The sequence below is a fragment of the Pristis pectinata genome, chromosome 10, assembly GCF_009764475.1.
Source record: "Pristis pectinata isolate sPriPec2 chromosome 10, sPriPec2.1.pri, whole genome shotgun sequence".
In the NCBI taxonomy this organism is placed as follows: Eukaryota; Metazoa; Chordata; class Chondrichthyes; order Rhinopristiformes; family Pristidae; genus Pristis; species Pristis pectinata.
Genome location: NC_067414.1, coordinates 85,494,330 through 85,520,571, shown reverse-complemented (window position 1 = coordinate 85,520,571; position 26,242 = coordinate 85,494,330). Strand labels below are relative to the sequence as shown.

General features: G+C 45.3%; 1 protein-coding gene across 1 annotated transcript in view; it reads right to left on the bottom strand.

The window, feature by feature from the left end:
* Nucleotides 1–666: 666 nt before the first annotated feature.
* The window catches only part of slc16a10 (solute carrier family 16 member 10), a 106,286-nt gene continuing 80,710 nt past the window's right edge, over nucleotides 667–26,242 (bottom strand). The window contains exons 4-6 of the mRNA XM_052024210.1: nucleotides 17,655–17,795; nucleotides 15,300–15,528; nucleotides 667–5,982 (exon numbers count right to left, since the gene is read on the bottom strand). Of these exons, the coding sequence (XP_051880170.1) occupies nucleotides 5,747–5,982; nucleotides 15,300–15,528; nucleotides 17,655–17,795 (606 nt within the window). The 3' untranslated portion in view covers nucleotides 667–5,746. The remainder of the gene's footprint in view (nucleotides 5,983–15,299; nucleotides 15,529–17,654; nucleotides 17,796–26,242) is intronic.

The following is a 26,242-nucleotide window of genomic DNA, read 5'->3' as shown; positions in this document are numbered from 1 at the left end:
TAACAGGAGTTTTAACAACAGAAAATAGTTTTGTAGTTGTCACTACTGAAGGCATGTATCTTTAAAATTCCATAGTCTTAACTGAATTGAAGTTTCGCAGCTGCCATAGTGAGATTGTGGGCTGTTAGTCCTGGCCTCCAGAAGAGTAAACTTGGCAATTGAGTAAATATGGTGCACCACCACCATACCAAGCAACCACACCTGTCCTGAGCACCACGTAGGCAATCTCTTCATGCTTATGAATTGGCTCAGCTACCTCTACTCTCACTGCTATGTCAAATGATCACAAGCAACACTGGTGGAGCAGTGTGCTGCCAGCAATGCCTGAGTCGACTTGTATTCCATCAACTGATTGTATGTACCAGGGACATCTTATTAGCAGATTTACAATATTGGGATCTTTTGAATGGTGAATTAGAGAAAATATTACACAAAGGGCAATGTGATATTTACAACCGTTCTGGTTTCTTGAAGGTATGTCACTCAGGGAGGTAAGACTGTGAAATAAAAGGATGCATCAGTTGCACACAGTGTCTGCTCCACTCTTCTACCAACTCCATCAAAGTCAATGCGACCCAAGTAATTCCATTACACTCACCTCAGCATCTCATTACGTCAGGATTGCAATTAGTTTTACTGCAAGTAACTACACATGCACATCATTTTGAACTTCAAATATTATTTTATTGCATATTTTTAATTCAGAGGTGATTCTTTTAAAAACTGGAAACATTGGTTGAAAAGTTCCTTGAATTCCATTTGCTCTTAAACAGATTGTTCTTCACACGTTTGGATTTTTGAAAAGTCAATGAAAAAGAATTCATAGATGTGGAGATGATATATGGTATGATTTACAAAGATGATTTGAGCACTGCACATTACAACACATGCTGAAAACAGAGCTGGTAAACGATTTTACCAGTACATGGAGAATCTGATCAATAATCTGCTTCCCTTGTAAACTTATTTTTATTAAAGTTATTGCAATTATACATTGTATATAATAGATTTTTCCTAAAACTTGCATTAGCAGATTCAAACTTCGCATAATAGCAAAGAAGCAACAATTAATTAATGATTGAGTGACAAATTCAGTCTTTCACTTTCAGGGAGTTCCCTGCAACTTATGCCCTGAACTCTTATCTGAATGTGGAGTTCAGCAAATAACTCAAGGCCTAGTGAACACATTGCTGGTAATTTTGGGGCACATTAATGATTGGCACCTTCATCGTCAGTGTGGATAGGTCAGGAACCCACTACAGATCTAATAAACACGATGACAGGTGTTCACAACACTGCAGCTTTTGACAATGAGAATGTCAAGGAAAAGCAAAAGAAAACAAATTACAGAGAGAATTTGCTTGATCAAAGTGCGTATCTTCTTGATCAAACAGTAATTCAAAATAACTGACGACAGCTGCATAGCTTTTGAGAAAGGGTTAACAAGTAATTTCAACAGGACCTGCACATAATTCAGGACTTTTATACATAAAGCAAAATTCCTAAATGGATGCAAAGTAAAATATTATCAGTGTGGAAACCAGTTCCACTGCTAAAGGCATGACAGAGCATTTCAAACATCTAAATGATACTGCAACACTTGACAATAACGTTACAAAGAGTCAAGTGCATCTCTATAACATTTAGGAATAGATCAGCAATGAGCTCCTTAAAATGTCAGATTAAAAGTAATCTGAGTTATTCCAACACAGTTGTTGTCATTATACTCCAGTCTTTAAGCTTCTGGATGGATGAGAACATAACTAGAATGGAGACCCTGAAATGCCAAACTCTGGCTGCCTGCACAACACTGTAATTGGTTTTAGCATCTATGTAAAGGTCTGAACTGTCACACTCTATGCTTTCTGATAACATCATAAAGATATTCCACACTAACATGCACAGAGAAAAATCCTCAGATACCAGCACACCTCAAACTTGCACTTCTGTGCAGATGCAAAAGCAGGTGAATATGTGGCCTCTTGGTGCTGCCAACCTATCGTGGGATCATGCATTCACCCATGGCAGAAATCATCACCCTCTGCCTTGTGACTTCATGTTTGCCAGAATAGTCCATTGTGCAATACAAAATAATGTTGGGGTCGTGGTACAACACCCACTTAATATGAGCAACATCTGCGTTCTGTTCTGTTTAGAACTTCCTCAAAGCGGGAGAAGACTTCTACCCTTCTCCCTGGCAGCTTAAATTGAGTTTCAAACTGCTTAGTGTGACTGATATTATTTACCAGTCACCGAAGTTAGAAAGACTTGCATTTGCTAGGATGAGACCTCCTGTTCTCTTCCAAACACAGGTTGCTGGTTTGCTGCTTCCATGTGGAACCATATTAATTGGGAACAATCCTTTCATAACTACAGCTAGTCTCCAAAGATCACCTGGGTAGGTCTAGGAACCTCATCAATTACCATTTTTAATTTCCCGGGCAGTTAAGACACAGACTTTGAAATGCTCTAGGATTTCTGGTACAGTCTACACATTGGAAAACAAGTAATTATTTGCTTCTTCATTGAATACATCTAAAACAAAACTCTTCTTGTATGGAATGTTGCAATTTGTGGCAACCTCTCACCAAAGTAAAACTCACCCCAAGGCTAGGTTTCAAAATGGTAACTGTTTAAATAAAAGTAAAAACACTGAAAATATTTAACCTCTTGCAGTCATTTGTGCTGAGATCCTGCACTGCAGTTAGACTGCACTCTAGTACAAGTGCAGGAGGTGCACTGGCATCGTTGAGATTGGATTGGTTGGATTACATAAAGCCACAAGCCTGCCTCAGGCATAAGGGGGAATATGGTTGATGTTGTTTGCATTGCTCACACCATCTGCAGGTGTTAGGTGTCCTCTAACATGTCATGCCTGCAAAGTGACCTGCAATTAATCATCCAAGGGGCTTTTCTGTAGCAGGGCCTGAGCTTAAGGTGGTGTAAAGCTGACTGAAAGCACGGTCTTAAGTGCAGGGATAAAGAGGCTAATGGAAGGAATTCCAAAGAGTAGTCCCAAGATGGCTATAAGCTTTGGTTTGTAAGAGCGCTGGGGAGGTGAACAGAAAGATCCCAAGGTAAGAGCTGGGATGAATGGTGTTGGGAGGGTGCAGTGATGGATTAGGTAAGGTTACACTAGGCAAGTGTGTTCAGGGCAAGATTTTTGGATTTGGAGTCAACGAGAGGTTAAAGATTGGAACAGGATGTGAGAACAGAGTCCCAGGCAAATTGAAGGGAGCAGCTTGGGAGGGCAGCGAGAAAGGACTCTCCACAGCAGGCCCAAAACTGATGATATGAGTGTGCTGGGATCATCAAAGAATACAGGAGCACTCTGTCCCTTGAGTCCGCACGTTCAATTAGATGAGAGTTGCTGGTATCCGTTTTTGGTGTATTCTGCCTTTACACTTCATATGAGATGAACTCAAATATCGTGGTTCAAGTCCCAGGATAGATTCAGCAAGGGTGAGATATCCACATGTTCCCATCCAACATTGGTGAATTTTATTGTCTACTGTCTATAGATGCCAATGTACATTGGAATATGTTAGATACTAACTTAAAAAGCAGAACTTCAGTAATATATAAGTTAATTTAAAAACAAAAATTTAAGAACTGTACAAATCTCAGAAAGAGTTGTTTGGGGGAGGTAATGAAACAAAAGTCTAGTGTATTAAAGAAACTTGTGCACTCTGGGCCATCTGTGAACATGCCAGTGCAACAGATGACATCGCACAGCAGTGTAGAGTTATTTTCTACCTAGTAAGTTTTTGAAGATCTGTAGCTTCTGATTGTCCCTTTCACCTTCTGGCAGGTGATCTATAGGGGAGACTCATGTCAGTCGGATGGTCTGAGGAGTAAGAAATAATCAGTGTGCAATACAGTGCTTACGATGCAATTGCAGAAAATTGGACCAATTCCAGTTCTGCCAGGGATAAATACTGGGCTGTAATGCAAGTGTGGAGACAGACACAAAAAAAAACTTGCTCTCCTCCTCCCCACCCAATCTAACATCTTGTGCACTCACAGTCATTCGTTACTTTAATGAAATGCTTCACTTTGCAGTAACTGCATTGCACAAATCAGATGAGGTAGTCTATTGATGCTGTATGGGGACTGTTCAGAAAGTGTATGGGTCAGTTATGTCAGACAACAAGTTCACAACAATACCAAACCTATTTGTGAGACTAAAATACATCAGCGGCATTCTAGAGGTAAAGTTGGGGAGGGTAGAGTGGTGGGCTGAGGCTTGGGTGGGACCAGGGGAAGATGAACCTCAAAGCCTGTACCCAATCTAAAAACTTTGCTTACCTCGAATAAAACAGCAAATTGCTACAAAACTACAACAGAAAAACAAGGTCTTCAAAGAATCAAGTGACTTGCATATTATAAATTATGAAATTGACTGCTGCTGCTACAATGAATGCCCAACTGATAGTTCTGTGTAAACGTTTTAGTGAGTCAACTGTGTTACCTTAATAAAAGTAGTTTGGTCACAATAAAGTTTGCATCCCTTCATTTTAATCCATGTGGAAGTAGTGGTTTCCCAGTCTTGTTCCACATCAAATTTTCTCGGCTGCATTTTTATAGCAGCCAGTGATTCCAGCATTGGTTCTATCCGTGCACAAGCTGCTCCACAATGGCTGGGGCAGCCTCACTGGCAGGGCCGCAGAAGATGGGAACAGCAGTGGGACAGCTCACCACTCCAGCCTGTTCTCCCTTCAGTGAGATAATGGCTGGTGTGCAACCTGGCTCATTTTGTGCACTGCACGGCGTGGCTGAATGTTAACTGCCACTGTTGTCACCAACCCTGCATGCTAGGATAAGCCTGCTCTCAGTCAGAACTCAGACCTGAAGCGAGTTTCTTTCAGAATAGCACCTGCACTTTAAAAGCTGCACTTATGCTAAAAACAAACACTGCTCAAATAAGACCAATGGCAGTGGGCTCTGGTGGGAAGCAGGGAGCGAAGTACTGTGGTGGTGTTATATGAGGTTTTCAACCATCTGAAGCATTGAACAGCCTCTTGTGACCACCATATGCAGCCCTGCTCACCATCTCATAATCCAGCAATATTCATTGCTCACCACTAACCACTCCTTCTCCCACTGGGAGAGGTCAGTGCTAACACTTTGAAAATCATATAGAGTTACATTGGAAAATAAAACCAAATCAGGGATTTCCAGTTATCCCGAGGCTACTGGGAGCAAGGAGCCATGTTGAGACCCTGGACAATTCCTCAACAATATTTAGCATTCTAAATTTATGGAGCTTAAATGTTTGCAAGAACAAATCATTGACAATATACTCACTTTGAAAACTTAAAAATGTGGCTTCCAGATAAAAATAGCTTCTCACTGGTAGATCACAGACAGGACCGAATGTTCCTGAGGATGTTGCAGCTCTTTTTAATTGGTCTCTCCTCAGTATGCTTGGAGGCAACCATCATGTATAACCAGATCAGCAGTGGTACTATTACAAACTTAGCTTGGATTGTAGAATAATATGAAACTTCAGAAAGTTAAATTAGAAAACAAAAATAGCTGAATGTGCAACTTATCCCGCATGACTTAAAGTCCTTCTCTAAACAGAATTATAATTTTTTTATTTTCTCATTGGCATTGATTTGCCTTTGCTTTCCTTCCCGTGGATTCCTAACAGTTCAGATTTGTTGTGATAAAAAGAAAACTTCACGTAAAATAATTTGTAAAACCTTAAAACATCGTCAGTCTGAGTAGTGGAAAGTTGCTGTCAAATAGTGGTTGCACATTCTTTCTGAGGCTCACCGCTGCCAGGCACGACGACCTTTGTGGAATTCTGATCCAGCATCTTGGTTGTGGTTTCTTCTGCCACCTGCATTTCCTGTTGCTTGCGTTTCCTATACTGGATCCACGGGATGGTACAAAGGATTGCTCCTCCAATCAGCGGCGGCACACCAGCCAGGTAGAAGGCCAGGTTGTAGTTTCCCAGAGAGTCGCGCAGAAAACCTGGGAAGGGAAGGAAGAGGGACGAGTCAATGAGTTTACAGGACCACAAGATGGATAGGCCATTTCGCCCACCTTAGTTCATTCATCTACTGGGACAGTTTCTAAATTCTACACTCTCAGCCCCCGATCTCTTTTGAAGTAATTTTTGTAGAATCAAGAGGATTGTTACAGCATTAGAGGACATTTGACCCACCAATTCCATCCACCCAATTTGACTACTCTTTCCCTGGAGTCCTGCAAATTCAGCAAATTGGGAAAAATGACATTTGGTCTCCTTCCACCAAATCGTGAATAGTTGGAGCCCAAGCATTGATTCTGCAGCACCCCACTAGTCACAGCTTGCCAGGCCTATGAGGATCTGTTTATTGTCACTCTGCTCTCTTTGCAATCTATGTCAGTACATTATCCCAGATTCCACATGCCCTAACCTTTTTTAACCAACCTTCTGGAAATCCAAATACACCACATCCACTGGTTCCCCTCATCTATTCTACTTGTCACATCCTCAAAGAGCTCCAACAGGTTAATGAAGCAGAATTTACATATCATAAGTTCTTGTTGACTTTGCTCAGTCCTATTAGTCCTTCTAAAGTTGCTCTGTTAGTAAGTGCTTCATTACAGGCTCCAGCATTTAAGATCTCTTTATTAGTCTCATGTACATCGAAACACACAGTGAAATGCATCTTTTGCATAGAGTGTTCTAGGGGCAGCCCGCAAGTGTCGCCACGCTTCCAGCGCCAACATAGCGTGCCCACAGCTTCCTAACTGGTACGTCTTTGGAATGTGGGAGGAAACCAGAGCACCCAGAGGAAACCCATGCATACACGGGGAGAATGTACAAACTCCTTATAGACAGCAGCCGGGTCGCTGGCCCTGTAATAGCGTTACACTAACTGCTACACTACTGTGCCTGCCCCCTTACCACTGTCATTAGGTTAACAGGTTGGTAGTTCAACGTTTTCTTTCTCCCATCTTTCTTAAATAGTGGAGTCACATTTCTACTCTCCAATCCACAGGAACCATTCCAAACCTACAGAACCTTGGAAGGTGATAACCAAAGCATCTACCAGCCTTGTAGCCACCTTGTTCAAAACTCTAGGATGTAGATCATAAGATCCTTGGGATTTATCAGCTTTCAAGTTCACCAACTTCTCCAGTAGATATTTTGACTAATAATTATTTCCTTCAGTTCCCCATTCTCACTAGACCTTTGATTCTCTAATATATCCAGCAAGTTTTCAATGTCTTCTTCCATGAAGACAGACACAAAGTAATTGTTTAATTCCTGTGCCCAGTATAAATTCTCCTCTCTTTCTGTCTGTGAAGGGAAAAAGCCCCTACCCACTCCTTTCACCACCTGCTGCCATGATCGAGCTCGCTGTCTTGTGTTTAAAATTCATTCACAGCGTGTGGACGCCACCGGCAAGGCTGGCATTCATTGCCCCTCCCTAATTGCCCCCTGAACTGAATGGTTCACTGGGTCATTTCAGAGGGGCAAGTTCTGGAGCCACAAAGAAACCAGACTAGGTGAAGACAGCCAATTTCTTACCCTGAAGGACGGCAGTGAACCAGATGTCTTTGTAATGACAATCCCAGTTCTTTGGTCATCATTACCGACAACGGTCATAGAGTCATACAGCACAAAGCAGGCCATTCAGCCAACCATCAAGCACCCATTTAGACTAATCCCACACCAATCCCATTTTTGTCTCCCATTAACATCCACCAGGTTCTACCGCTCACCTACGCGCTCAGGGCAACTAACGGTGGCCAGTTAACCTCGTGTCTTTGGGGCGTGGTAGGAAACCGGAGCACACAGAGGAAATCCACACAGTCACATGGAGAACATGCAAACTCCACACTGACAGCATCTGAGGTCAAGACTGAACCCAAGCCACTGGAGCCGTGAGGCAGCAGCTCTGCCAGCTACACTGAGCCACTTCTTGTTTCTAAGACTTGTTTTTAATTCCAGATTTACTTAATTATTGGAATTTAAGTTTGCCAGTTTCTGTGGGGGTGTTGGGATTCATGTCTCCAGATGAGTGAGCCAGACCGCTGGGTAAGACTGTGCTCCCCCACTGCCACATGCAGGAGGCTACCTTCCGTGCTGGACGGTGGATGCCCCCCCCCCACCCTAGCCGCCACACCTCGACCAGCAGCAAAAGGCCAGCTGATGACCGTGCCAACAACTGGCATTAATCTCAGCACCTTGGAGTACAAGAACTTTCCAAGGCACTTGGGACAGTCACAAGCAGAGAAGTAAAATGGAGAGAAACCCAAGACGATATGAGGCAGCAACCAGAGGTTTGTATAAAGAGGTGTGTTTTAAAGATTGTGAAGGAGGGAAGATGGGAGGGCCAAGGGAGTGAAGCCTTGGAAATGTGTGTGGAGGGCGGTGATGAGGGGTGAGTGAGTAGTTGGAGGGCGAGAGGAGGTTGAAGAAATGGAAAGGCCATGAACTAAACACTTTCACCACCTACTGCCATTATAAGCATTGTTTAACCTGGTAGATCCCCGCAACATCTGCTCAGGTTCAGAAGGCCATCTGCTTTCCCTTCCTCATTTTAATGTCACTCCCTAGGCACTCTCAGGTTTCCGACACACTCACAGAACAAGTGGGAATAGGATCCACGAGAACTGCTTCCAGTCTGCCGCGGTGAGCCTCTGTCTGAAGGCAGGGAAAGGGGCGTTACCACAACACTCATGGAAACTCCATGGAAACCCACAACTAACGGAAACCTTCGTGCCTAAATCATGGCCATTCTGAAGAGGGGTCAGCATCCATTTGTGCTTCCCTGCCAGAGAGTGATAGGCTGCCATTCCCATCATTTTCCTTCCGTTTCCACTTTCCGTAATTCCCTGCTTTAATGAAACAAAACACTTTTATTTCAGGTTGCTGGAGAAAAATGTTTTGCTGCATAAGGTGAACTTGATTAAAAAGCAAACCACTGAAATAAACACAGTTCACCAACTCCCGACAAAGTGGAAGTTACGTAGGAGATAACATCTAGTTTCTATGGCACAGTTCAACAGTAACGTTTAGAACAATAGCACTGGACACGGAAGATCAGTCATGCCTTTCCACAATGCAGTGAAAGGTACTTTATATTCAGTCCACATTGCAGAACTATTGTTACTGCAATCTATTTGTAGTAATAGACTGCACATAGTCACTCTGATGTTTTCCCTTTAAACTGGAGCAGCAGGATTGCACAAGGTTATTTGATCTGGTGCATAAGCAGCACCCAATGTTCATTTTAAATCATGGTTGAGATCTTATCCTTGCCATCTTCCCAACGGTAAGTTAGATCTGATTTATTTTAAGAGCAGAGCACCCACTTACCACAGGTCAGTGTGATCTGGGAGGTCGGGGTAACATGCTGCCCAACACTGCAGTCACTCAGCGTGGCAGCTTCTAAGCCTCATTTCAAATAACTCTGGGAAAATTCCTGAATAAAAAAAACATTCTTGGCTCCCCAACCCCTGGAAATCACCATGATCATCTGCAGTGCCCTTCCTTTGAGCAGCAATGTTAAACACGATGTCAGGAGATGGTGAGATACCTTTAAAAGGAGCAGGAATGGTAAAAATCCATATTAATGAATGCCCCTCCCTAAGTTCCCAGATCTGCCACACTCTCACACCTAGAACTAACATTACACACCGAGACTCCTTTCTGTACTACCACCTCCCTGACATTCACTGGTTGGTCACCACCAGTAGCTGAGAAGACAACGATTTAAGTTCACAGTGAGGAATAGCACAGTTTGAATGTTTTTATAGAACATGGAACAGTACAGCACAGGAACAGGCCCTTCAGCCCACAATGTCTGCCTATGACTATGATGGCAATCAAATCTAATCCCATCTGCCTGCACGTGGTCTGTATCTCTCCATTCCCTGCCTGTTCATGTGTCTGTCTAAATGCTCTTTAAACTACCATATGCTACCATATCTGCTTCCACCACATCAGCTGGCAGTGCATTCCAGGCACCTACCACCCTCTGTGTAAAAAAATTTGCCTCGTAAATCTCCTTTAAACTTCTCCCTCTCACCAGCCAAGGCCCCACACCAATTCCACTAACTTACTCTCTCAAACAAGTGTGCAGGGCACCTGCCAGAAACCAGAGAGACTTTTAACTACTTGGATGTGAGTGGTGTCTCACTGCTATTTCAACCAAGGGCTGAGCAGGAAACAGATTGTGGTTTTCTGTCCAGGAAAACCTGGTGCAGAAGAACACAGGCCGAGAAGGCCCATGAGGGGAGGTTTGTTGTAGAGGAGGGAAGATCAGGAGTTCTGTTCTCAGTCCAAGGATAAACTTAGGTCTTTGCTGCTCTGGACATCTCACCCACTCCCCTTTTCCCCGTCACCAAGTGCTCCAGAACATACTCTGCACCCTGACTTACCCCAGTACTAAGGACCATTTCCTTGGGAGGCGCCTGCCCAATGAGCCCCTGCCTTGCCTGCTGACCAACTGGCTCCTCCTTCGGGCTTCAAATGAGAGACTGACTTGAGGTTTGCAAGTCAGGCCCAAGAGTCAACATGCCTGCTGGCAAGCTCGGGCCAGTTCGCCACCAGCCAGGGCTCCAGGGCCAAGCAACCCACTCAATTAAAATTGGGGCTTTGTTGCCATCTTGACTGACATGGTCAATGCCTGTTTACACCATTCTCAGCTGGAGCTGGGATGCAGGTGATTACAAATGAAGCAAACCTGCCGACACATGTGGCGTAGATTCCGTCCGTCAGAGACTGAAACATTCGTGAGGAAATAAAAAAAAACTGCAATTGCTGGAAATCGAAAACAAAAGACAGAAAATGCTGGAAGTTCCCAGCAGGTCAGGCTGCATGTGCGGGAAGAGAAACAGAGTCAACGTTTCGGGTCGGAGACCCTTCGTCAGGAACAGTCACATCTGATGGGCTCGGGCAATTTACTCATCAACCCTTTGCATTCAGGAACAGAGGATTACTGGCTGCATTCCCAGGCATGGCACTGCTCGCTCCAGAGGAGTTGTTCTTTCTCCCAGGAAGGGACAGGTGATGGTGCACGACATCAGACCTGCTCAAGATATCCTGTTGTTAACTGACATTAATGCTCTTACCTTATCTATTTTGTTGATCAAAGTTATCAGCTCAAGGTCCTACTTCCCTCTAATTGTGTGCTCCTGGCTGCAGTTCAAAGCTCCACTTACACCACAGAGTAACCGGTTAACTGTCGGTGCTTAAGCAAAACGGGACTTGTCAATGAGAGGCAGTAATGGCATTTGTGCCAGGGCTGGGTGGGTGAGAGTTATTGGGAGCAGGAGGCTGGGGGGCACTTTAACTCCTACCACCCCCATCCTAAGCCTTATAGCAAACATCCTGGATCAACCTCAGCCAGTCAGATGTGGAGGCTCTTATCAGACATAAGCATTCCCCCTTCCCAATATTTTTCTCCGTCAATCAGTGAAAACGTGTACAGAATCTGACAGGGTTGCCAGGGTGGGGAGAGAAGGTGAAGACCAGGAGAGGCCTAAGGATCATAAACCTCATGTCGGTAAAACCCCATCTGTTTCACTAATGTCTTGCAAGGATAAGATATCTTTATTAGTCATGTGTACATCGAAACACACAGCAAAATGCATCTTTTGCCTAGAGTGTTCTGGGAGGCAGCCCACAAGTGTCACCACGCTTCCGGCACCAACATAACATGCCCACAATGTCCTAACCTGTACGTCTTTGGAACATGGGAGGAAACCGGAGCATCCAGAGGAAACCCACGCAGACACGGGGAGAACGTACAAACTCCTTACAGACAGCGGCCGGAATTGAACCTGGGTCGCTGGCGCTGTAATAGCGTCACTCTAACCGCTACACTACTGTGCCTCGATGACACGGACTGTGAGTGGGTGCCTGAAATGGCCTAGCAAGTAACTCGGCCTATGGGCCAATTCAATATGGGCCACTGCTGGCCTTGGCAACAACATTCACATCCTGTGTGAATCTTGTGTAATTTATTCCAAGCCCTCACATATGTCCTGCAGGCACAATTAAACCTTAGTGTTTTATTATTGATTTAGTATCCTGGTGTTTGCAGTCTTGTTACCCCTGTTTATACAGCCCAGAATCCCTTTGGCACTATCCTGGAGAATCAGTGATGCCATCCACACCTGTCCAGCAACTAATGCAAGAGATGGGGAGAACCTTGCACGGCATTGACCCCACAATGAACTGACACTTCAATAACCTGCAACATCACCTTCACAGATCGCCGTACTAACAGGGACACCAGAGATTGCAGATGCTGGAACCTTGAGCAACAAACAACCTGCTGGAGGAACTTGGTGGATCAAGCAGCATCTGTTGCGGGGGAAGGATACGTGGCTGTAGCAGCAGGTCTTGGTAAGAGCATGGTCGAAGAGCCGGAAAGCAGTAGAAACCACAGAGGGGGAGGAGTGAGAGAGGGTCTCACAGAACCCCCAAAGTGGGGATGCCTTGAGGAGACTTTGCAATGGGGTAGCAAAATGGAGACACAAGAAGGCTGCAGATGCTGGAATCTGGAGCAACAAACAACCTGCTGGAGGAACTTAGCAGGTCAAGCTGCATCTGTGTGCAGGAAGGATGCAAGGTTTCAGCACGAAACCTCGACAATTCCTTCTGCTCCCCCCCACCCCCAAACACATCCTGCTCGACTCCCTGAGTTCCTCCAGCAGATTGTTTGTTGCTCTGTGCCTACAGGTTGGGTCTTTCTCTCCCTACTGTACCATTCTGTTTGTAAACTGTTTTGGGGAAGGATCCCTAAACCTCTAAGTAAGTAACATGAGGTTGGAGGATTGTTGCCATATTTTCTACAGCCTACTCTTGCGCAGCTCGAGTTGGGCACATACCTCTAACCTCCAGCTCTTACTAGGTGAAATTTCCCAAACCCCCTCCCCTCAAGCTACATAGAAACGCCCTTCATCGCATGGAGCAGTTGGAGAAGGCAGTGGCTCAATGCCACCATGTCCTGGGCAACGTTGGCTTTACCAATCAGATTTAGATTCAGATTAGTTTATCGTCTCTCACACAGACACCAGGGTGCAATCAAACTCCCTGCTCAAAATGAATGAGAACAAATATATACTTCCCTGTCCTTCCCATGCTTCACCGGGTTTGCGGAGGAAGCCCTTTTTTTACATAAGGGTGACCATGTTGAGGCAGCAGGAAAGTAAATTCATTAAGTTTTAGGAACACGTTTTTAAAATAATGATGTTAAATAAACAAGGATGTACATAAGGTAACTCAGCTTTTCACTTCTTGGGCTGCACATGTCCAGATCATAAAAGCCAAGTCATGCATGAAGTTTAAATCAAATTAATTTGACTTTAAACTGCAGAAACCAACAGGATTTGGTGCTCTAATCCAGGATTAAAATGTTAATCGCTAGGCTCACAAACTTCAAACAAATCAGCAAGTAAGAAAATTCAAATATAAATCCTCTCACGGCTATTGCCAGACGCAGCTCGACAGTCTCAACAGCTGTATGCCTCTGGGGCATGCAGGAACTACTGAGTTATGTCAATCATAGGAGGCCACTCGGTCCGTCTAGTCTGCACTGTCTCTTTGTAGTGTAACCCCGTCAGATTCATTCCACCCCTCCTTCCCCCTTAAAGCTGCAAATTGTTCTCCCTCAACTGCCTATCCAGTTCCCTTTTGAAAGTCCCGTTGACTCTCTTTCCACCACCCACACAGGCAGAGAGTTCCAGATTATAACCAGTCTCCACATAAAGTAGCCTTTCCTCTTTGTATCCCCTGCTTTATATTTTAATCGTTACTTTGCATCAATGTAAAAGATTCTCTGAATCCCATTTGCCTTGTCTGAAACCACAAACTGCATCAGCCTCCTTCTCTTAACAAGTTATACCCTGAGTGATTCCTGCCAATTCTGTGAAACTCTCATATTTGCATTTCAACTCTGAGAGGCGTTAGTAGATATTTGCATAGGTTAATGACTAGTTAGTTTCTGAATCTTAGATGGCATGAAGACCATACATTTTCCATTTGTTATTAACCATTCTGGAAACCAAAATGTACAAAGAAATGGCATGAGAAACTAAAGGTATGTACATCTTTAAACTGATCCAGCATTACTCAATTAAAAATGGCATGTTACTCATTAAATTTAAAATTCCTAAGTTACTTTAAAGTTTTTCCAAAAACCCCACCTCCCACAGAGTTGTAGAGCTAAACAGCACAGAAACAGGCCCTTCAGCCCAACTCGTCCGTGCCGACAAAATTGCCTAATTGAGATTGTCCCATTTGCCCGCGTTTGGCCCACATCCCTCTAAACCCCTCCTATCCACTTCACCGTCCAAATGTCTTTTAAATGTCGTAATTGTACCCACCTCTACCACTTCCTCTGGCAGCTCGTTCCATATACCCACCACCCTCTGTGTGAGAAAGTTGCCCCTCGGGTCCCTTCTAAATCTTTCCCCTCTCACCTTAAACCTATGCCCTCTAGTTTTGGACTCCCCTACTCTAGGAAAAAGACTTTGGCTATTCACTTTATCTATGCCCCTCATGATTTTATTAACCTCCATAACCTGTTAACCTTATGTTACATCCCTAAGGCTAACAGGAGGCCATTTGGGCCACCAAGTCTATGCCAACTCTCAGAGCAGTTCCATCAATCCCACTCATTTCCCTGTAACTTATTCATTCTCCTATGTCCATTAATTCCTCTCTGATTCTACCTGTTGCAACATCAGGGGTAATGTATAGTGGCCAATTAACATACCAACCAACATGTCTTTGGAATGTGGGAGAGAAAACCAGAGCATGAGGGGGAATCCCACGTAGTCACAGAGAGAGCATGCCAACGCCACACAGACAGCACCAGAGATCGGTATTGAGCCTGAGCTACTGGATCAGTGAGGCAGCAGTACTGCCTTCCAACAGCCTGGGGTGAACATACTTCTCCAATTCTAATCCCTTGATTTTAATCACACTTTTAGTTTCCACTCTCAAATTCACTCCCTAAACATCCCCCACCTCTTTCTCCTCCTTAAAACCAACCTTGGCCAAATGTGCCACTGTTTCCTTATACAGTTCAGTGTCAAATTCCAATGAAGCACCACAAGGTGTCTCTTTTAACACAGTTGTTATTACTGTTAGTACTAATGAACATTTCCAGACTGTTAATGAGATGGTTTCCTCTTCATTTGAATGGCTGATAGCACAGGTCTAAGACTCTGTGTACATCATATGCTTCACCTATTTACAGGTATCAAATATCAGATGATGTAATTATTAAGATCAATAAAGGACATTTTCAGTCTTGAGCCATCTAGTTGGAGGTTACCTGCAATTGGCGGTCCAGATGTCATTGGTATAGACATCAGCCCGAGAAGGAATCCTATTGCCTGGGACACATTCTCTGAACCCACAAGCTCAAAGGCAATGGGGGCCATGATTGAGATGAAGCAGCCATCAAATAAACCCATGAAAAGGCAAACAACGATGAGCCCAGCAAAACCTTGGCAAACGGGAATCATCATGGACATCAGGCCGATCACAAAGAACGAGGCCACCTGCAAAAAGAAGGGAAAAAATATCATTCTCTTCACCCGCTCTATAACATGAAGAACAGCACAAACATTTTCCAGTTTCACTTACAAGCAGCTCTTGCAATACCATAAGGAGTGAGCATTAGTACAAGTAATTGCAAAGACAAATAAATTGGCCTGGAATTTCTACAAATAAATTGTTGTTCCGCGTGGCAGTGGTATTAAATACATTCCATCTGACATTTACCACTGAGAGAGTCAGGGACCCCTCCTGCACAAGCACAAACTCTTCAACTTCTGTGCGTTTGATCATCGCTGCCAAGTTAACTCTACTCCAGCACTGGACCCCACACAGATCAGCAGTGTAGTGGAAATTCTCCCAGTTTCCCAGCATTATGCCACCAGAGAGGTAGGTTCAGTTTTAACTTGATTATATTATTTTGAATTGACAATTAATTTAAATTATCTCAATTGTTTTTAAGAGGTTTTTTTTGTGTTATTGTGATCAGATGCAATGCTGTGTTTTTAAAACACAGAGGGAGACGGGAGTGACCTCCTGAGTCACCTTGGATTAATGGTTTCAAAATTCAAATAATTCCAGGGCAGCTCCACTCCAACATACATGTAGAATTATGCCTTGCTCATTCTCCAGAATGCTTTAAGCACAAAGCAAACTCACTGGAAACCTCAGTTGGAGGCCAAGGCTACCTAGAATGAGATGGAAAGCATCCTAGCTATTGGCAACAACTCTGCTCTTTTACTGGATAGCCATTAGTAGTGGTACAGGCAGCAATGGAGTGCCTGGTTCAGGTATCCAATTGACCATTTTCCCAAAAGAAGATAGAACTGGTTTCGGAATTCCTTCAGTTAGTCTGTCAGCTGAGAACACACAAACTCATTCCTCCTCACCAATCCCCAGTGTCACTTGCTGGCCATCAAAGAGCTGATGACTGTTGAATGGCTATAATGATGGGCTGAAGGGCCTCTCTGCGCTGTACAACACTAAGACTCAGTGACTATAGGGGCTGTGAACAACATGACGAACCATCCACGATTACTATCAGATGTTACCACCACGTTCCTGTTGGCCTTGGTGTAGATAAGCATCATATGAATGGTGGGGCGCTAGAGAGTGTAATGGAACAGAGGGACCTAGGAGTACAGGTGCAAAGTTCATTGGAAGTGTCATCACAGGTAGACACAGTGGTGAAAAAGGTGTTTAGCATGCTGCTCTTCATCAGTCAGGGCACTGAGCATAGGAGTTAGGACATTGGTGAGGCCATACTTGGTGTACTGCGTACAGTTTTGGTTGCCCTATTATAGGAAAGAGTGCAGAGAAGATTTACGAGGATGTTGCCAGGACTAGAGGGCCTGAGTTATAGGGAGAGGTTGGCCAGGATAGGTCTTTATTCCTTGGAACGCAGGAGAATGAGGGGCAACATAGAAATGTTTAAAATTATGAGAGGCATAGAAAAGGTGAATGGTAACAGTCTCTCCCCAGGGTACGGGAGTTCAAAACTAGGGGGCATAGGTTTAGGCAGAGAGGGGAAAGATTTAAGAGGGACCTGAGGGACAACTTCTTCACACAGAGGGTGGTGAGTATATGGAACGGGCTGCCAGAGGAAGTGGGTGAGGCAGGTCACTTGGATAGGTACAGGGAGGGGTGGGGCTTGGAGGGATATGGGCCGAACGCAGGAAATTGGGACTAGATGGGTGGGCACCATGGTCAGCAATGGACTGGTTGGGCTGAAGGGCTTGTATCCATGCTGTATCGCTCCACGACTCTATATCCTACTGAACTCTGTGGCTACATTCCACCAGGTGGCAGGTTACCTCACTCCCATGACGGCCACCGAGTCTCCCGTAACTGAGCAGACCCAGCTGATGGGCAATGCCTCCCGGCATCTGTCACCGGCAATTCCCAAACCTCCCCTGTGGCCCATCCGTTCAACATGGGATTCAGCTAGTTAGTACAATCTGTACTATCTTCACATGTTCAATAGCAAGTCAGTTATATTACGACTGATTTTATTCATCAGTAGCAACCTATTCAATACCCTCCCTCCCCAGGTACTCAGCAGTGGATTAGCATAGGCCAGATCCCTTCTTTCCTACCACCCCCTTCCCTGTAAAACACAAACCCACCTTACCTGAAGGAAAACTTTATTTGCGCCAGGTAGGTAATCCGCTACCCTGCCAAACACCAATCGCCCGACCCCAGAGGAGATCCCAATGCACATCAGCAGAACTTCTTCATTTTGCAGTTTAAAAGTTTCTTCCACATACTTCATCTGTTAATATAAAAAAAACCTAAAAGTTATAGTGTGCTAGTGTGACCCAGACACCCTAGATGTACTCAAGCCATCAGTCAATAAGAGCTTTCTTAACCAGTTTTATTCTTTGTGGGGAATCTAACCCAATTATTTGAATTGGATTTAAGGCCTCAGTTTAACACAGCCGAGGCAAGTGATGCAAATCCATTAAAGACACAAATTTACACATAAATGACTTTGACAGTAACTTCCAGGTTATTAAGAACTTGCTTCTTGATGCACCTTGTGGAATTAGAATCAGAATCAGATTTATTATCACTGACTTACATGACGTGTGGCAGCAGTACAGTGTAAAAGACGTAACATTACAATAAATTACAAAAATAAATAAATAGTGGAAAAGAAAGGAATAACAAGGTAGTGTTCATGGGTTCATGGACTATTCAGAAATCTGATAGTGGAGGGGAAGAAACTGTTCCTGAAACATTGAGTGTGGGTCTTCAGGTTCCTGTACCTCCTCCCTGATGGTAGTAATGAGAAGAGGGCATGTCCCGGATGGTGCAGGTCCTTAGGTAGATCACTCCACCAGTGAACTACTTATGGAGAAGTTTCCCTGGTTTGTCATAAATGCAGCAGCTGATGTGTCAACAGCAAGACTTCACGGAGAACAATCTAATGATCGGTGTTGGGGAAACAAACTAGGAAAAGGGAAGCCTGAAATCTAATGCAACATGGGAAATCAGAGGAGGGGAAATCTATGCAGTCACTCATCAAGATCACGGTTGATCTCAGATGACGACTCTTGACCTGAAACATCAACTGTCCATTTCCCTCCACAGATGCTGCCTGACCTCTTCCTCCAGAAGTTTGCTTTTTACTCCAAATTCCAGCATCTGCAAGTCTCCATTACTGATTGATCTCATCCTGTCTGGAAACCAAAACCCCCTAAAAGTCTAAAAACCCATCTAAGCTTTGAACGTTATCAGAGCATCAGAGCTCTGACGGCTTTTATAATAATTCACAGGATACAGAGCAGCAGAAAGGCCTGCATTTGATTGGTGGTGAGCCACATTCTTAAACGCCTGCTGGCTGCCCGGTGAAGGTGCTCGCATGTTGCTGATGGGAGGGGTGACCCAGAATTCTAATGATGGATGGATGAATGAATGATGATATATTTCCAAGCCTGGATAGTGTGTAGCTTGGAGAGGGTTGTGTTCCAATGTGCCTGCAGTCCTTATCCCTCTAGGTGGCAGAGATCATGGATATGGCAGATGCACTTGAAGAAGTCTTGCTGAGCTTCTGCAGTGCTTTCTGTAGATGGCATGCACTGCAGTTACTGCGCGCTGGTGGAGGGAGGGAATGTTAAGGGTGGAGGACAGCTTGACAAACATACAGGCTAACCATGTTTGGTCAAACTTTGAGTGTCATGGAGCTTCATGTTGACTTGGCAACTGGAGAGTATTCCATCACTCTCCTGACTTGCACGCAGTAGAAAGGCCTTGGACTGTCCGGAGCTAAGTCACTCACCACAATCTCTGACCTGCTCATTGCCAAAATATTAATGTATCTGATCCACTTAAGTTTCTGGTCAATTCTGCCCCGGAGAGTGTTGATGGGGAGGGATTTATATTGGGGTAAGGTATCACTGTGTGACTAGTTCACAGGAATGGAAACCAGGATTGGACTATTGATCAAAAAACATGAATTCAAATCTCATCACCGCTGCTTGGCTATTTAAGTTCAGTAATGAAACAAACCTTTAATAAAAACCTAGTAACCTTTAAACTACCAGACTGTTATTAAAAGCCATCTAGCTCATTGATTTTCCTCAGGGAAGGGAATCTGCCATCCTTACCCTCTATGGCCTGTGCATGACCCCAAACCCATAACAGCACGGTTGACTCAAATGGCTTAGCAACCAATCACTTCAGAGCCAATTAGGATGAGGAATAAATGCTGGCCCATCCAGCGAAGGTCACATCCCACGGTCAAGTGGCAGATAGGCATAGGGCCACCACTGGCAGTCAATGGAAATGGAATCTTTCCATCTTGTTTAGTCAACTGTTAGCTGAGTGGAAGCCGGACAGACTCTTCATCAAGACGTAGGTCCAATAGGTCTGTGTATGCACCTACAGTCTGACCCCATAGACCCCAGCGACCCAGCAACCCATTTGGAGTTACTCTGGCTTGATCCCTCATTAGTCAAGCTACCGTTTATCCCACTGTCAGTATTTGTATAACGATGAAAGAAAACGCTATTTAAAAAAAAACTTGCCCATGACTTTCATCCAACTGCTCACAGCAGTAACCTGGAGATTAGCTCCTGGACGCTCCAATACAACCCTGGAGAGAATTGGCAACCCTCAGGCACAGCCAAGCCAAACACACCATGTTTTCAGCCTCTCTGGTTTTATTTAGTGGGACATTAGAAATTTGACCTGTCTTGTCAGATATTCATTAAAGGAATCAGGATCACCAGGCCATAAGGACATCAGTTTTAACAGCAGAAAACACTGGATAGAAGTACAGCACAGGATGACCTTTAATACACTTTGCACCAAGTGCAGCCAACACAATAATTTCCAAGCACTAGGCAGTTTATCAACATCACAAGACGGAACAAGGCATGAATCAGCAGGCTGAGGAGTGAAATATAGATGTAGATGCTGGCTCAGCTAGTTAAAACGGATAGGACTGGCACCACAGAAGCTCTCAGATGTCCAGAAGGACTGTGGTCATGTACACAACATGGAGTGAGTCACATTGGATGCCTTGCACATGAGGATTTGGATCCTGCACTCTGAGCAGCCACTGGTAACAGACAGAGTGGGCAGATAGCACAAGTTTGACACCAGAGCTACCACTCTATTTGGTGCTTCAGTTAACACTTCCTACATCTTGCACTGCTGAATGTGTAGTCACCAGCTAAAGGGTCCTCACCGGTGTCATTTTAACTCATCATCCCCTACTGCCTGGGTAACTCTGACAGTTGCTGTGATCCAACAGATGCAATAAACAATCTGCTGCAGGAACTCAGCGGGTCGAGCAGCATCTGTGCAAGGAAAGGAATTGTCAACATTTCAGGTCAAAACCCTGCATCGATTCTTTTCCTCCCACAGATGCTGCTCGACCTGCCGAGTTCCTCCTGCAAGATTGTTTGTTGTTCCAGATCCAAGCATCTGCGGCCTCTTGCGTCTCCATGATTCTACAAATGTTTGGTACTCTCTAATTGTGTCCCACATTGCAAAGGTCCATGGGGAGGGGTGTGTCAGGTGCTGGATGATTTTATTTTGTTGACTTCAAGGCATTTGCACAAGTTAATTCCTCCTAGGGAAGACTACAAGAGTCAACAGTCCCCATGAAATGCAGCACGGCTAGGTAAAAATGATCAGAGGGCACACAGACTAAGTCTGGCTGCTGGAAGAGGGAGGAGGGGTAGGGATGGGTTGGAGGGCTCTCAGCAGGCAGGCATAAGCATCCAGCACCTGACACACCACTCTCCGTGGACCATTGCGACGTGGAACATCATTAGAAAGCACCCAGGGTGTTCAATCAGTTCTCCTGCCTGAAACTCAGCAAGGAATAACATGCAAGTTATCTGCGTTTCATTAAGGAGGTTTCTATTGAAGTCTGCCAGTGGTTGCAGACAGTTACAAACTGAAAAATCCAAATGACCGGCATAGTTAAAGGTGAACAGTTGAAGTCTTTTATCCACCCCCCCCCCCCCCAGAGTAGGGGAGTCCTAAACCAGAGGGCGTAGTTATAAAGTGAGAGGGGGAAAAATTTAAAAGGGACCCGAGGAGCAACTTCTTCACACAGAGGGTGGTGAGTATGTGGAATGAGCTGCTAAAACAAACAGTAAAGGCAGGTACAATTATGACATTTAAAAGGCATTTGGACAGTTGCATGGATAGAAAAGGTTTAAAGGGATATGGGCCAAATGCAGGCAAATGGAACGAGCTCAGTTCAGCAACTTGGGTCAGCGTGGATGAGTTGGGCTGAAGGGCCTGTCACGGTGCTGTGACCACATTCCTAGTGGCTGTCAATGTGTTTCTGGCCATTAACTTTCATGCATCATCCCTATATCTACTGCTCCAGCCTACCATTTGTCCTGCACTTTGGTATCACTGAGGCTTCCAATGCAAAGAGAGCTAAAAATTTTCATTCTCCCTTGCCAGAAACTTTCTTTTCTTTTTCAATCTTTTTATTAAATTTCAAATTAATACACATAACAATAGTGATTATACACTAGGTGCGAAGAGATCGGGAATACAATAATAAGTTGACATATACAAACACAGGGAGTAAAACATATAATCGGAACCTCCCAGTCTCTTGTTAAATGAACCAAATACAAAAGAATATACACTAGGTGCGAAGAGATCGGGAATACAATAATAAGTTGACATATACAAACACAGGGAGTAAAACATATAATCGGAACCTCCCAGTCTCTTGTTAAATGAACCAAATACAAAAGAATATACACTAGGTGCGAAGAGATCGGGAATACAATAATAAGTTGACATATACAAACACAGGGAGTAAAACATATAATCGGAACCTCCCAGTCTCTTGTTAAATGAACCAAATACAAAAGAATCTGAAAAGAAATTTGATTATATGAAAAGAGAACCCCAAAATTAAAAAGAAAAAAATCATAATGAAACAAAGAAAAAAGATGATAATAATAATAAAAGCAAACCAAAAACTTCCAAAAAAAAGCTGGACTTGTAGCGGTTGCTACCGCGGAATAAAACAAGACTCACTCGGAGGATTGCCAAACAGAACTGGTTTATTTTCCCGCCTTGCGCGGGCCCTTTAAGGGAGAAAACTCCCGCCCAAAAAACCGGCAATGACGTAAGTCCTACGTCATCAGGACTTTCCCGCGCGCAGGTTCTCCCCGTCGCTCGGAAAGACGAGGCCCGCCGCCATCTTGGGCCTCGTCGCTCCGACACCGTGCGACCCGACTGCCGAGCCGGTTCGCCCGACTAGACGGTGAGTCGCCACACAACCCCCCCCCAGAACCGGCGAGACAGTCCCCAAGGTCCGTGGGCTGTGCCAGCTGCCGCTTAGGGGGGCGGCCTCTGCGTCGCGGCGTGGCAACCTCGACAGGCTGTTGCAGATCCAAATGGGCCGGTTTGAGGTGGTCCGCCGTGAAAACCTGTTCCCTGCCTCCAATGTCCAAAATAAAAGTGGATCCGTTATTCCGTATGACTCGGAACGGTCCCTCATATGGTCGTTGCAATGGCGCCCGAGGTGTGCCCCTGCGAACGAAAACAAACTTACAGTCCCGTAGTTCCTTGGGCTGGCAGGATGGGGCTTGACCGTGCCATGAGGTGGGAATCGGGGCCAAGGCGCCAAGCTTCTCGCGCAGTCTTTGTAGGACTGCTGGGGGTTGTTCCCCTTGGTCCAGAAGGGCAGGTATGAAATCCCCGGGGACAACTAGTGGCGCCCCGTATACAAGCTCAGCTGACGAAGTGCGGAGGTCTTCTTTGGGGGCAGTGCGTATGCCGAGCGGGACCCAAGGCAGCTCGTCAACCCAGTTAGGACCCTTCAGGCGGGCCATCAAGGCCGATTTTAGATGGCGGTGAAAACGTTCCACCAACCCGTTTGATTGAGGATGGTAGGCCGTGGTGGTGTGCAGCTGCGTCCCTAGCAGGTTCGCTAATGCAGCCCAGAGACTGGAAGTGAATTGGGTGCCTCTGTCTGAAGTGATGTGGGCCGGAACGCCAAAACGTGAGACCCAAGTTGTGAGCAGCGCTCGGGCGCAGGAATCAGTTGTGATGTCAGTCAGGGGGGGTTGCCTCAGGCCACCTCGTGAACCGGTCCACGATAGAAAAGAGGTACCGGGCTCCTCTTGAAACCGGCAGAGGGCCCACGAGGTCGACGTGTATGTGGTCGAACCTCCTACGGGTAGGCTCGAACTGCTGTGGTGGGACCTTGGTGTGTCGCTGGATTTTTGACGTCTGGCAGTGCGGACAAGTCCTGGCCCACTCACTGACCTGTTTGCGCAGGCCATGCCAGACAAACTTGCTGGCGACCAGTCGGACAGTAGATCTGATGGACGGGTGCGCCAACCCATGTACCGAGTCAAAAACGCGTCTCCGCCAGGCTGCAGGGACTATAGGGCGGGGCTGACCAGTCGCAATGTCGCAAAGTAGGGTCCGCTGACCTGGACCAACCAAGAAATCTCGGAGCTGTAGACCCGAGACTGCAGTTCTGTAGCTGGGCAGTTCGTCGTCGGCTTGCTGTGCGTCAGCCAGGGCCGTGTAGTCGACACCCAAGGATAGGTTGTGGATGTCATCGGGGAGCTGTTCGAGGAAGGCCTGTTCGAACATCAGGCATGGCTTGTGTCCCTCGGCCAATGCCAGCATCTCATTCATTAGGGCGGATGGGGATCTGTCCCCCAGGCCATCCAGATGAAGCAGGCAGGCGGCGCGCTCACGATGGGAGAGGCCGAAGGTCCGGATCAAAAGGTCTTTGAAAGCCGGGTACTTATCTTCCTCCGGAGGCGACTGGATGAAGTCTCCAACCTGGGCGGCTGTCTCCTGGTCCAGAGAGCTAACCACATGGTAGTACTTCGTGGAGTCGGAGGTGACCTGCCGAAGGTGGAATTGTGCTTTGGCCTGGTCAAACCAGACGCTGGGCCGAAGTGTCCAAAAGGTGGGGAGCTTGAGGGCCACTGCGTTGGCTGCTGTGCTGTCGTCCATTTCGCGGGTCCAAAAGCCGTTTGGACCGTCGGGGTCACCAATGTAGCGGTTGCTACCGCGGAATAAAACAAGACTCACTCGGAGGATTGCCAAACAGAACTGGTTTATTTTCCCGCCTTGCGCGGGCCCTTTAAGGGAGAAAACTCCCGCCCAAAAAACCGGCAATGACGTAAGTCCTACGTCATCAGGACTTTCCCGCGCGCGGGTTCTCCCCGTCGCTCGGAAAGACGAGGCCTGCCGCCATCTTGGGCCTCGTCGCTCCGACACCGCGCGACCCGACTGCCGAGCCGGTTCGCCCGACTAGACGGTGAGTCGCCACAGACTGTTATTTCTTCAGTTTAAAAACATTATTATGTCATTAGCTCCGCTCTTCTATATTCAAATAGAAGGTTATTGAAAGGGATTCGAAAGAGGTCTGCTTATGTCATATGGAAATACTGAACAAAAATTTAAGTGAAGGATCAACAGTACCGCTCCTAATTTTTTCTAAGTTTAAACCATTGAAATGTGGTAGGAGGTATAGGATCCTTCCATTTAAATAGAATGGATCTCTTGGCCATTAGAAACTAACAAAGAAAGGACATGGCCATTTTAGAACTGCAGTCTCTCCTTGGTGCAGGGAACCTCAGATCACAGGTACCGTGCACCTTAGCACTACCTTACAGAAGATCGAAAATGTGCTCACTCCCTCAGTGTACAGGCGGTGTGCAGTCTTTTTTATTATTCAGTTTTTAAACTATTATTATTTTATTATTGCAATCTTGACAGTGATGGAGAGAGGGAATGTTTAGGATGGTGAATGGGATGCTTTGTCCTGGATAGTGTTAAGCCTCCTGGGTGTTGTTGGAACTACACTCAATCAAGCACATGCAGACTATTCACAAAATACCTGATTTGTGCTTTGCCACTTGTGGAAGAGCACTGAGAGGTGAGATACTCCCTAGAGAATACCCAGTTTCTGGGCTGCTCTTGTAGCCATAATATTTATGTGGCTGCTCTATTTAACTCATGGATCAATGATGATGGTTAGTCCCTCAGTGACAATGATGCTGTTGAACGTTCAAGGGAAGATAGTTAGACACTTTCCTATTGGAGATGGTCATTGCCTGGCACCTGTACAGCATGAATAGAACTTGCTAGTTATCAAAACCAGCCTGAATGTCGTAAAAAAAACAAAACTAGATGCCTGAAATAAAAACAAAAAATCCTGGAAATACTTAACAGGTCATAATCACCTATGGAGAGAAAACAAGTATTAACCTTTCATCAGAACTGGGAAGTGTCAGAAATCAAACATGTTTTAAACTGATCTCTCCAAACTTTTTGCCCCCAATAACATGTAGGACTGGTATCAACTAAGAAAGGGTGGTCAAGACTTGGAAATCACAGCTAAACTGTCTGGAGGTGATGAGTGAGGACACAGGAGAGAGAAAAAATGCTGGAAATGCGAGATAAAAAACACAGAAGCTGGAAATATGAAGTAAAAGGGAAAGGTTGGAGAACTCAGCAGGTTGGATAGCATCCATAGAGAGAGAGAAAAATTAAATCAAATGGCGATCAAATGTTTGCAAAACTGAACCCGAACTTTCAGTCACCCATCACTTAAATTCTCCAACTCGCTCCCAGCCTGACCCATTTGGACTTCATTGGAACAGCGTAGGAGGCGAGTGCTAGCTTGAAGAACAGCACTTCATCTCCCAACCAGGCAGGTTACAGCTCTCAGGACTCGATACTGAATTTCAGATAACCTGC